This window comes from Callorhinchus milii, unplaced genomic scaffold (assembly GCF_018977255.1).
Source record: "Callorhinchus milii isolate IMCB2004 unplaced genomic scaffold, IMCB_Cmil_1.0 Scaffold9, whole genome shotgun sequence".
Classification (NCBI taxonomy): Eukaryota; Metazoa; Chordata; class Chondrichthyes; order Chimaeriformes; family Callorhinchidae; genus Callorhinchus; species Callorhinchus milii.
Window position 1 is genome coordinate 7,353,834 of NW_024704750.1, and position 12,499 is coordinate 7,366,332.

The window sequence follows — 12,499 nt, forward strand, 5'->3', positions numbered from 1 at the left end:
GTCAACAAACACAACGACGACAACAACAACAACTCTTTGCCGTCGGTTCGGGGCGGCGCCGCCTCCTGTACGCGCGGTCGAAGCGCCTCAGAGCGCTTCGCGAAAAAAAAAACCACACACAACCCCCCCACACACACACACACCCACCGGCACGAAGCGTCTCATTCTTTCTTTCTACCAACCGACCGACTCCATAGAGTAATACAAACGAAAAGACCACCCGCGGGCCTCCCCCCCCCCTCACCCCCTCCCCTCACCTTGTGAAGCTTCCACATGGCGCCCAGCGCCTTGACGTCGTGGGCGCTGTGCTTCCCCTCCTCCAGGCACTGGTAGCAGACGGGCGTCCTGCAGTGCACGCAGTACATGCTGTGGTTCTCCAGCTCGTGGTCGGTGCAGGTGGACACCCGGCGCGAGCCCAGCCGGCGGCCCAGGCGGCCCTGGGCGGGCGGCACCAGGCGGTGCTTGGCCAGCGGGCCCCGGGGCGGGTGGCACCTCAGGCGGCAGCCGTCGCAGTAGCAGACGTCGCACTGCTCGCACATGGCCGTGGCCTCGCGCGGCGCCGCCTCGCACAGTTGGCAGCGCGGCGCCACGGCCCGGCCCTGCTGGTAGCGGTCCAGGATGGCCTCGAGGATGCGGTTCTTCGGGAAGCCGCGCAGGCCCCGCTCGTCCAGGATCAGGCTCCGGTGGCACTGCGGGCAGGTCAGGCACGCGTTGCGGGGCGCCGGCAGCAGGGCCAGGGCGAGCGGGGCGGGCGGCGGGAAGACCCGGACGCCGTTCGGGGAGCGCTGGCACGGGGTGGTCGGGGCGCTGGCGAAGCCCGCGTACGAGCCGTAGCCGCTGTCCGCCTCGCTGTACAGACTCATCTTGTCCAGGTCCAGGTAGTCGTAGTCGGAGCCGCCCGACGCCCGCTTGCTGGGCAGCGGCTCGGCTTCGGGAGTCTGGACCAGGATGTTGCGAGCGCAGGTCAGGCACAGGCTGTGCGAACACGGCAGGAGGATGGGCTCTCGGAACAGAGCCCCGCACACCGGACACTTCAGCTCCTCTTCCATGTCCTCCATGGGTGGCCCGACTGGAGAGGAGAGGCGCCGGGGATGCGCTCCGACTGTCTGACCGACCGACTGACTGACTGACTGTCGCCCTGGAATTAAGTCGACTGTTACCCCCTTTTTGTTGTTGTTGGTCTCTCTTCACACTCTGTGTGTGTGTAGTGTGTGTTTCTCCGAGAACAATTGGTGCAACAGCAGCTCACAAGACCCGACCATCCACCACCACCACCACCGCCGCCGCCGCTTCTCTCTCCTCCAGTGACGAGCGCAGCCGCTGTCAACCTGACTGACCGTCACTCTTCTTTTTTTTTCTTTCCCTCCTCTCCTCTTCTCTCCTCTCCTCTCCTTCCCTCCCTCTCTCCTCTCCACTTGCGCTACTCGCCGCCTCCAGCCGAGCCCATTGGTCTGACGGCTGAACCCACCCTGTCAGTCAGCTGCCGGCTTTTCCATGCGGTTGGTTCGGGTTGGGGACGGGATTGGGATCGGGCGGTTGGATAATAATCCCAGCACTTGATTAATAAGTGCCCCCTCGTCGCCCCATCATGGGGACGCCTCAAAGCGCTTCGCAGAATAGACCGTAAAGCGGGGTCACCGGGTATCTTGTGGACGAAACGCGGCGGTCAATTAATTGCGCGCAGCGACCCCATCACATCCCACGTGGGATGGGATGGGATGGGATGGGAGGTGGGAGTCGGGATAGCCATACAAGCGGTGGCATAGGGTTCGAAAGTTTTTTGGATGTTCGTCTTTTATCCGCGGGATGTCCCTGTTTGAGGTTGTGTCATGCGAGGCGCGGAGATAAACGATCGGCACAACAGCACTGCTTCCCAAAGAGCTGCGTTTCAGATGTCGCAGTTTCTATATTTTCTGCACTGACTGTATCCACAGTGTTATGCTGCCTACTATTTTTATTCCAAATGGATCGAATTGTATTTCGGGTACAAACCAAAGAATATGGCTTGTTATCAAAAGTGCTAATGTTTATGCACTGCAGTCAGAGGTCATAAAATGAAAGGGCAGAGCAGAATAGTTTAGTCCACCTTCACGGACCAGGTTGGCATTTTGAGACAATATAACACAATTATACATCCGTAGCAACTACAGATTTTCTACTTTCCTTGCCGTCCAAAATAAACATCCTTGCAGTTGAAAAATATTTGATATTGTTCGTCAGGAAGACATCTCAAAGCTCTTCATAGAATATACTGTAAAGTGTAGTGTTTTTGTATCGTGTATTGTAGGGGAATGAACATAGTAAAGGGCCTTCATCAATTGAAGCTCTGATCATTTCCTTAATATTGAATTTGATTATATTTCGCAGCGAATTTACAGCTTTTCAATTTATTACTTTACATTACAATGCAACACAAATTTACATTTATATCGTGCCTTTCACATCAGGAGGACATTCCAAGGTCCTGAAATTACCATAACAGATTATTACCATAATATTACCATAACTATTCTTTCTAACTTTATTTGACCTGCCTATTACTTGCAAAGGCCAAGATGACTTGCCCATTATATCCATATAGAAATGTTACAAGGTGTGGAAAAGGACCTTACAGGAAAACTATACAAATGGAAGAAAAAAATTATGAAAGAAGTGCTGTGAGTCTTATATTTTTATGTCTTATTTTGGCAGTTCAGCAATTTGGTTATAGGCAATTTGCAATGAACCTTTGGAAAGGATTGTTAACCAGAGATACTGATGAGACCAGCACTGATTCTGATAAATGTCGTCAAATACATAGTGAAATGTACCAAGAAGTAAAAAGTGCTGTTCAACATAAATTCTATAAAACACAATGTTCAATGGATGATGACATTTACCATACCATGTGTAATAGTTTCAATGGTCGGACTCCAGCAGTACCCCAACGAACACTCAGGGGTCCCAAGCCTTAACTCTGGCCAACCTGCGCTTAAGACTTTCCAGAATTAGGTAACAAGATGAGTTCCTCAAGGGAGAGAGTGCACCCATTCCAACAATCTATCTCTGGAATTTTCATGTGTAGTTGGGATTCATGGAAATCCCAGCTGGCTTGAATACTCTTCAGTATGGTGATGGCTTTCCACATGTGTCCGTGCCCCCTACTGACCAAAAAAGTTTAACAGATCACTGCCAACAGCAGTGGTGAATTCTCTGTGACTTTTGAGCTCAAGTGCTTACTTTTTCAAGACCAAGGAACAGTGCAGAAGGTCATATAGTAGCTGAAGCTGAGATTGAATAGCAATGGAGGGGTGCATTTTTACTGCACTGAGGAACTGAGGACACTAAGCTGACTGAAGACATGATCTTTGGTCTACTTCGTCTGTTTGAACTGCATAATTTCAATTCCCACACCCGCCACTCTCTGAAGAAAGGAAGGTAACAATGCAGGCTGTTTGACATGTTTGACCCTGGCAATTTGCTCGGAGTACAGAAGTGTAGAAATGAAAGGGAAATGAGGCTTATGGAGTGGAGTCACGTAGAAGTTTTCTTCTTTCTTCGCACTTTAAAAGATAACCAGTTTCACCATTTCAGTTTTTTGATACACTATGAACTCCCAACTACCTAAGGAACGTCCAATACAACACTAGGTACACAATGAGGGAAGCTGGTGTATTTATATACCTGCGACAGAATCTACTTTTCTGTCGTATAACCATCATTGTCAAGGACAACCACAAGACTCTGAAAATGTTCAGACGTTCCAAAATGTGAACTGAGTGCAGCCATGACAACAGCCTCCAAGTGCGTCAGCTGGGTTGCTATTCCTTACAGTGTATAAATAGTTTTTTTTTTAACTTTTATTGCTGTTATTCTGTGGGTTTGGTAGATGCATTGTCACATGGTTGGCATGATAATTATAATGTATCTGGTATGATTGTCATGAGTTTTTTTTCCAGCAACATGTTACTGGGAAACAAATTGTGTACAGTAACTGCATTGTAATAACAGAATAATAGATAGTGGGTGTGTATCACAGAATTTTATATTATCTGTAATTATTTATATTATCCTATGTAGCATATCAGCTTCCAACAATGTGTATATGTTGTTGCATTATAACAACAATAATAATCCTTGCATTTGATATAGCGCCTTATCGCATCTTCAAGATGTCTCAAAGAGCTTCATAGAATATACTGTAAAGTGTAGTGATTGTATAATTTGTGGACGAAACGTGGCAGCCAATTGCATTGGAAGTTGGAGAATATTATGTATTTGGCCATGTGTTTACAAGCGGGTATGATTCCACACACGACACTAAACCAATATTGGATCCTCTATAGATATACATGATTTCCTCTGACAATTTGCATTGTACATTTGTCAATTGTTCTTATATTTGTTTCCTGGATACCATTGATTTAATATTACTTTTGTTCTGGCATAGTTAATTTTTAAAAAAAAAAATTTGCCAAAAGGTTAGAATCCATTCTTCCCTTTTTATTGGGGAGGGGAAAAGATAAAAATCTATTTTTTCCATTGCTCTGACCTTGCTTTCTTTCCTATAGTTTATGCATATTACCTCTTCTCATATTCTGCTACAGGATGCTGCCAATTTGCTGCACCACTGATTTTGCTGATCTGCAGGGTTTTTGATTTTTAAATAACACTTGACTGTGGATACAGTTGAATTGTGTCTGTGCTGTTGCATGGCAGCACCCCACGGCATGACTTAAACATTTACTTTAATTATCTTAAAAATTGGCCTGAAATGTGCCAAAAGGTAAGAACCATTCTTCCCTTTTTATTGGGAAGAAATGGCAATACATCTACATTTTCAGGCAATAGCAGACCAGAATACTGAGTGAAAACGATATGCTAATCTCTGAAAGCTAATAGCTATGGGAAAGGAAATTCCAATTACTGTACAGAACACGATGTAGTCCATGTTATAAGGTGGACGGGAAATGTTTTTTTAAATGGGTATTGTAGATCAATGGCAATTCTCTATTCTGATCTCAACTGTTTATATCTTAATTACTGTCAGACTCTGACATATTTAGATCATTGTTGCAAATCCATGCTCGCTGAAAAATATATTTATCTAATTGAGGATTGGAGCTCCTACCCTAGTTCCAACGAACTTTATTTTGGACAAAACACATGTTTTTAGGACTAAAGGTTTTGTATTAATAAGACTACACAAAATGATTCAGATGCCATTTTTACATTGAGATTAGATTCATCATCCAAAGTAATCTTGCGATCTTGATGCAATGTTTGTATGTTTGTTTGTTTAAATGTCAATTGAAGCTTTATTTTGATGGTATGTCATAGAAAATAGATTAGAAGGTACACATATTGTGTCATATGGCAGTAAAGGATACATTAATTTGAGGGTACCTCCAGATTATTCACCAGTCTGTACACATTCATCTATCCATCTAATAAGGAGCAGCTGTCTGAAAAATAGCAAGCGAAATTACAAAGAGAAAGCTGAGAAGGCCAAACTGTATTGGATAGGTTCGTTAAATATCTAGATTGAAGAGAAGCTGGCTGTTAAGAATTTTGAAGCATAGACAGAAAAACTGCAACATTTTGTAAATTGGCTGTTGTGTTTGATGGGTTATATAAGTGTTGGTTCCCCAAAGGAGATTTTGTCTGTGGTTAGTTTTCATGAATCTTGCATTAATTGTAAAACACTTCTGTAATTCGTTTTCTTGGTGTTAGATACTTAGTGTTGGACTAATTAACAAAACAAGTAAGATCTATAACAAGAATAAACAAAAATTAAATGTCAGCTAAATAGTTAATCTGTTGGTAACTTTAATGAATATGTTGCTTGAAAAGTGAGACCACAATAGAAATAGTTTAATTAATGGGATTAATGCTGCCTGTAAACTACATTCATTTGGAACATTTCCTATGTAGCTTGCTGCAGAATGCTTACTATATTTAAATAGAATCTCTGCTGGTAATTGGTGACCATGGTAGCAGATATTCAAAGCTTCAACTTTTAATTCAGACCATCTGCTCTGATATACTGTGATACATTTTATTAGAACTGTTTTATGGAGACCACGAATGAAAGGATTTCTGTTGCAAAATAAGTCTTTATTACACTCAGATCATTGTTTTAGTAGTCTGAAGAAATACGAAAGCCTAAATTGTGACAAAAATCTGACAAATTTTGTTAGGATATTAATGAAAAGATGCGTCGGAGCAGAAAGTATAATTTTCATAAATTATGCTTTTTCTATGTATAAGTAAACATAAGAAAACAAAATAAGTTCAGAATTTTGCACTAAATCTTCTTGAGTTCTAATTCATTCCAGAAAATAAAGGAATGGATCAATATTTATTTTGGAAAGCCTTTCCTGAGTCTTGAGTGGGTCAGATTAGCTGCATCCAAATGTAAATATGTGCTAAAACTGAGGTCCAGTCTCCCTATTCAGATGGATGTAAAGGATCACGACACCACTGAATGTTTGCCCTGTGTCCTGGCCAACAATCCTCCTGGTTAATCGGTCATTCAAGTCATGGTTTATTTTTGGGACCTTACTGGTAGGTATGGCTATGGTGTTGCACCTACAAATACCCTACACATTACAGTAATAAGATGTGAAGTGCTTGAGATATTTCAGTGATAAGGCACAGTAAAAATATAAGCTCTTTATGATTCATTCCCACTCGGCGGATTGTATTTTGCAGCTTCTTTTCCTTAAGCTGCTCTCTTCTTTCTCTGAAAATCTTCTCTGAGGTAATTATTTTGTGTTGCCATAGTTACTGGTAGCTAAAATGAAATGGTGAAAATAAGATTTTACAGTGTGTTCCTATATAATCCTCTGTATACACTCTGTGCATACTTTGAACCTTGCACGCCTGGCTGACCAAGATATTCTCTGAAATCCTTGCACCTTTTGTAACCTAAGGAACGGTAAATGTTTGGGAATGTCTTTCTTAGCGTTTCTTAGCATTCACATTCCCAAAACACGGGCAGTCAGCTTGCTGAGAAAATGACACACAGAAGCATATTGCTGGATTTATACAGTGTTCAAATGTACCAGCAATTACTGTATCTGAATTGCATTCTATGACAACAGAAGTATTGTGCAACAAAATAATTTATACACCTACCTACCATCCACCTAGTGAGAGGTCAAACCCACACTTTTTGGATGTCAATTGACCAGCCAGTAACTACCTTCCTTGAGTGGGGAGGTAAGCAAGGTCTCCTTGGAGCTGAACTGTCTCTAAGGTGACATGCCTGGCAACGGAGTATGGGTGTCTCGGTAGTCCAGTTCCTGAGCCAAGCGGGTGTACAGTATTCGGCACTGCTGGTGACAGCCCAGCCAGCCTGGCTCATCAGCAGGACTTGGAAGGGCAGAGCAGTCACTGGGGACAGGACCCATTCAGCTCCCGTTAACCCTGCAAGCCAAAGCCATAACGGGTAGGGTGGTCCTAGCTGGACAAACAGTGGGGCAGTGATCTCAATGGCAAGCTAAGTGTTGTTAGCTGGTTAGACTCCAACAGTTACCCCAACATACACTCTGGGGTCCACAAACCTTGTTTTTTGCCAACATGTACCTAATATTTTCCGGAATCAGGTAAATGGGATGCGTCCCTCCAGGGAGAAAGTGCATTCCATTCCAATAAACATCCCTGGAATTTCCATGTGTAGTTGGGATGCATGGAACTCTGTTTGGTTTGGATACTCTTAAACTTGGTGATGGGTTTCCATATATGTCAGACACCTGGCTGACCAAAAAACAATCAACTAAAGAAAATCAGTGTTGTATACCATTCTGCCATCTAGCTATGTGCCTTGAGTTATCCTACCATTTGGAATTACTTTCTACGATTTATGTATTATTCTCTAAATTGCTATATTGGGCAACCTCTCCTACAAAATCTTCGATACTCTTTCACTCAAATATGCAGTTACTGTAAACTTCATGCAAACCACTTGATGAATATCAATTAAACAAAATCCACTCTAGGTTTTAATTATGATTTCATTCCAAATTGCCTTTCATGACACGCAATATCGTGGTAAAAATTCAAGCGTTTTGTGCACATTAATCCTAGAAATAGGCATGGGTTTCAGCAGTGATGATCTGTCACAGCACCATGCTTTAGAAATATTCCGTTACTTTGAGTCCTCTATTCAGACCTCACATGCCATCTGGTAACTATTCCTATTCATTACTTTGTCAAGTCCGTGAAGACAAGTCGCCAGATGAACAATATAATGGAAATAATCGCAAAGAGACAGTACATTTCTGATTAGTTGAGCGTTTGCTACTGTTGCTTGAAGTAACATGGACATTTAGTTGTATGAAGGGAAGTGACTCATCTTTACCAAGGAATTCATTCCTAGAAGGAATGTTCTGAATTTTGACAGGTGTTTCTGCCCAGTGTTTAAGAAGGCTAATACCGTGTGGTAGTTTGCTTACTACATTTGAGCTGTGCTTGCTGGAAAACATCAATAGAGGCTTATAGAGAATGCATGATCCAAGTAGTCCATATCCTTTGGCTGCATCTGTACATTTGCTTATTGTGCTTGTCGTGGCACCTGCACCCATGCAAAATCTTAATAGGTAGTTAGAGTGCAAACCACTTTTGTCAGATGTCACATGTAGTTCCAACTAATTATTATAATTGTTTTAAAGTACATGTTTTGAGATGCAGTTTAAATGTTATTAACTCTTAAACTGCTGCAGCAGTAGTCAGACCCTGTTATTATAGATTCATGGGATTGATAAATAATTTCCCACACCAAAGTTTCATCTTCCTGAGGATTTTTCTCCTCCATTGACTGTAACTTTTGCCAGGAAAGAATTCTAAAACCAGGTTTGTTATAACAACGATTCTGACACAGTTGTTCATTCTTCAAGAAAAGAGGCTAAGGATTAAAGTACAATGTATTTGATATTTCACAAAGCTGAGAAAAAGGGGGTTTGAGAAATGGTGATCAAAGGCATGGTTAAAGACAGTTTTTTTAGTGAGGGGTTTGGAAGTATGCAGGAGTTGATTAATATGTGCAATAACAATCCACGCATTTGATATAGCTACATTATCACATCGTCAGAATGTCTCAATGCACTTCACAGATTTATTAAAAGTTGTAGTGATTGTATATTTGTAGGTGAACATAGCAACCAATTTGTGCATAATATTGTCCTACAAACAGCTATAAAGTGAATGACCAATTTTATCTGGGGAATTGTTGACCAGGACACCTGGAGAAAAACATGGTGTAGTAATAATGTACAGTGGATATGCTTGCTAAATTGGTAACTGTGGATATTTTACAAGGAAGCATTAACAGAAAAAAAATATATATTTAGTTTCCAGGAAGCCTATATATCACGACAAATGAATAAAAGCTGAACAGATGATTACTGAGCTTGCTTCACTGATTATTGTCACTTGGAGAATAATAACCTCCTGCCCTTTCTATTAAAATTAGTGCTTTATTTCCTCTAGAACCCGTGTTTAGTTTCAAGATACATTGTTATTTTAAAAGAACTGGGTGATAAGGATGGGCTTTGAATTTAAAGTAACTTCAACCTGTATTTTATTTTCTATTATTTCGGGACACAAGCACTGATATTTATATTTGTCGAGTTCTCATTGAGCTTTATCATTCCATTACCATCAGTGATTGTGTTTTTAATGAAATATTGTTATGCACTGCAGCAGAAAAACAGCTTATTTTAGTGAAAGATTTTTTGTTTGTTTCTGCCCTCTGAATATACTTCTACTCTGATTGTTTCCTGTGAGGAATAACATTGACTGTTTTATGGATGACATTTTCATTTCTGATTGACTTCCTATCTTTAATTAAATCGCATGATGTACAACTTAACTTTAATTGTTTTCTTTTGTGTCACCTCACATGGTCAAGCTCGATTTGCATTACATATTAAGATGCTGTCCTGATCAATTAATTATGCTAAACAAATTAATAATTATTAATTCCAAACATAGCATAAGGAAAATAAGTCAATTATCTACACAATTAATTAGAGTGCCAGATGTTAATATTTTTAGACTCTATGTTCGTTATATAATATTCTCCTGTTATTTCCTCTAGAACCTGTGTTTAGTTTCAAGATACATTTTTAAAATTCTTTTGATAGCTTTAGTTGGCTACACCTTCAGTTATTTCATCAGAAGAGGAACATCTGAATATTGAATTTGAATATTGAATATATTGCATACTCTTGACTTGTACAAATGACTTGAAATAACAAAACAAACATATTAAAGAAATAACATGACATCTCTGAAATTGATTTGCAATGGAAATCAAAAAGATCTGAACTGAAGTAGCATTTTACAATGGAATGTGTAGGAAATTCAGGTGGTTAACACAGTCCAGTCATGTGAAGTGCTTAGCATGGTGCTATGAGTGCTTGGAACAGATCCTAGAGATCACATACGAGTCCCCTTTGTATGTTAGTCTACATTTTCTCATTAATCATTTATAAACAGAATTAAATGCTTCAGAAGATATCTGAAAAATATTCTTGAACCTGAATGTTCCAGTTTGGGTTGCCATTGGAAACAAGATGCATTTTATGTGAAAATAGTCTCGACAATTTCCAGCCCTACAACAACAACAACAACAACAAGATTCCATTTATAAAGCGCCTTTCACGTCAGGAGGACGTCCCAATACAAGTGTTCCTTCCAACACATAAAATAAATACTGATTAGTTAGGAGTCTCACAAACATCATATAGGATAACACATGTGAAATATTATGTTTTTGTTATGAGTGGCAGATGTCATGGCAAATACAGCAACTCTCCCACTAGCAAATGAAAAATAGGCAGGTTTGACATTTCTATGCATTGCTCATAAATTGCTCTCTTAATTTCTCTTTACAATGCATGTTTATGGAAAATCTGTAGTGTGAGAGTTTTGAAAACACACAGTTCATAAAGTAACACAACATATACATTATATCAAAGGCACAGGCCTGTGGGAAATGAAAAACTCTGTACAGTGCTCTGTATATATTTAAGCGCTCTGAGACACTACCTGCGAGAAGGTCACAAAATAAATGCAAGTTGTTCATACTGAATAATTGACTTTTCTGTCAACAAAGGAACTGACAACAATCAGAAGTTAACACAAGGGTGAATTCTTAAAGTTAGTTCTCAAAGTTAAGTTAGTTCATAAAATAAGGCTTTATTGCCTTGATAGATGATTAATACATAGTTTTTATAAATAAGCTTTATTTTTAGATGCTTCTGCACAACATTTGTTTTTATTATTGAGAAATTCAAGAGGTAGTGTTTACATTCATTGTTATATAATATGAAACTGGGAATATAAATGTTATTTCTAAATGTTTCTATATCAGTTTTGCTTGCCAGCCTGCATGTGTGACATTGTTGAAATGAAAAAGATTGACTCCGACTTAGCTTGGCAACCACATTGAATTTTAATCGTGCACTCCTGGCTTGTGATAAGGGTGAGTGTATGGTATAACTGATGGATTGACAGACTGTGAAGTATATATAATGAAAGCAGACAAAGTGGGATGTAAAAGGATTCTCATCATTATTTCTACACTTTTGATCAGCAGACGTGGGTTTGAGTGACTTGTGTTATCTAAAGATAAATGGGTTATTATAACTGGTAGCATGTATCATTTTCTGTACAATGTACATATATTGCAAAGAATACATTGAAGTGAGGACCTATAAAAGTAAGATGAAAAAACAAATTTACTTGAAAGTTACGGGTTCATTCTGATAAAACTGGAATGATTGTTAGTTGAGAATTTACACTGGCTGTATTGGATCAGCTAAAGAATAATAAGTTAAATTGGCCCAATTAGACGAACAATTAACAAATTGGCTTTTACACATACGAGACTGCATGGATGACAAAAATTGCAAAGGAAATTAGTCACTTCAGGGACTATTGTGCTTTAGAACTATGGATCTATCTGCATTCCGTAAAATGGCTTATTTATACACTTAACAGAACAGATTTTTGTGGAAATTAATGGGTTCACTTTTGAGTTTAAAAAGGCCCAATACACTTGAACCAGATGAAGAATTAACCAGAGTAGTATACCTTTAAGAAGGGTAGATTGGACCTGATTAAAATATTACATAATGTAAATATTATTTCAGTAAACCGATATTTTGGTATAAATTGAATCTATTTCATATGTAATCTGCAAGCACCACATAGCTGGATAATCTTTTCAGAAGATAGGTTTCCTCAGCTTTCACTCTCTCAACATTTAGCCACCCATGTAAAAGGAGCTCAGACCCTATTCGTGCCTTCAGCTCCCCTCTCAACCCTCTACCCCCTCCTCGCTCCCTCTCTTCCCTCCCCTCCCCCTGACCATTTCCCCCTGCTCGGGTCCCGACCCAACTGTCCAGTGCCTTGGGATGTCCTCCCGACGTGAAAGGCGCTCTATAAATGCAATCTTGTTGTTGTTGTTGTATGTGATAAAAAAAATCTGTTTTCTATTCCATATTTTATG

General features: G+C 40.2%; 1 protein-coding gene across 14 annotated transcripts in view; it reads right to left on the minus strand.

Moving 5' to 3' along the window:
- The window catches only part of trim9 (tripartite motif containing 9), a 29,537-nt gene extending 28,479 nt beyond the window's left edge, over positions 1-1,058 (minus strand). For all 14 annotated transcript variants that reach the window (XM_042337952.1, XM_042337950.1, XM_042337951.1 and 11 more), the window contains exon 1: positions 258-1,058. In XM_042337952.1, coding sequence (XP_042193886.1) covers positions 258-1,058 — 801 coding nt within the window. The remainder of the gene's footprint in view (positions 1-257) is intronic.
- Positions 1,059-12,499: the final 11,441 nt, after the last annotated feature.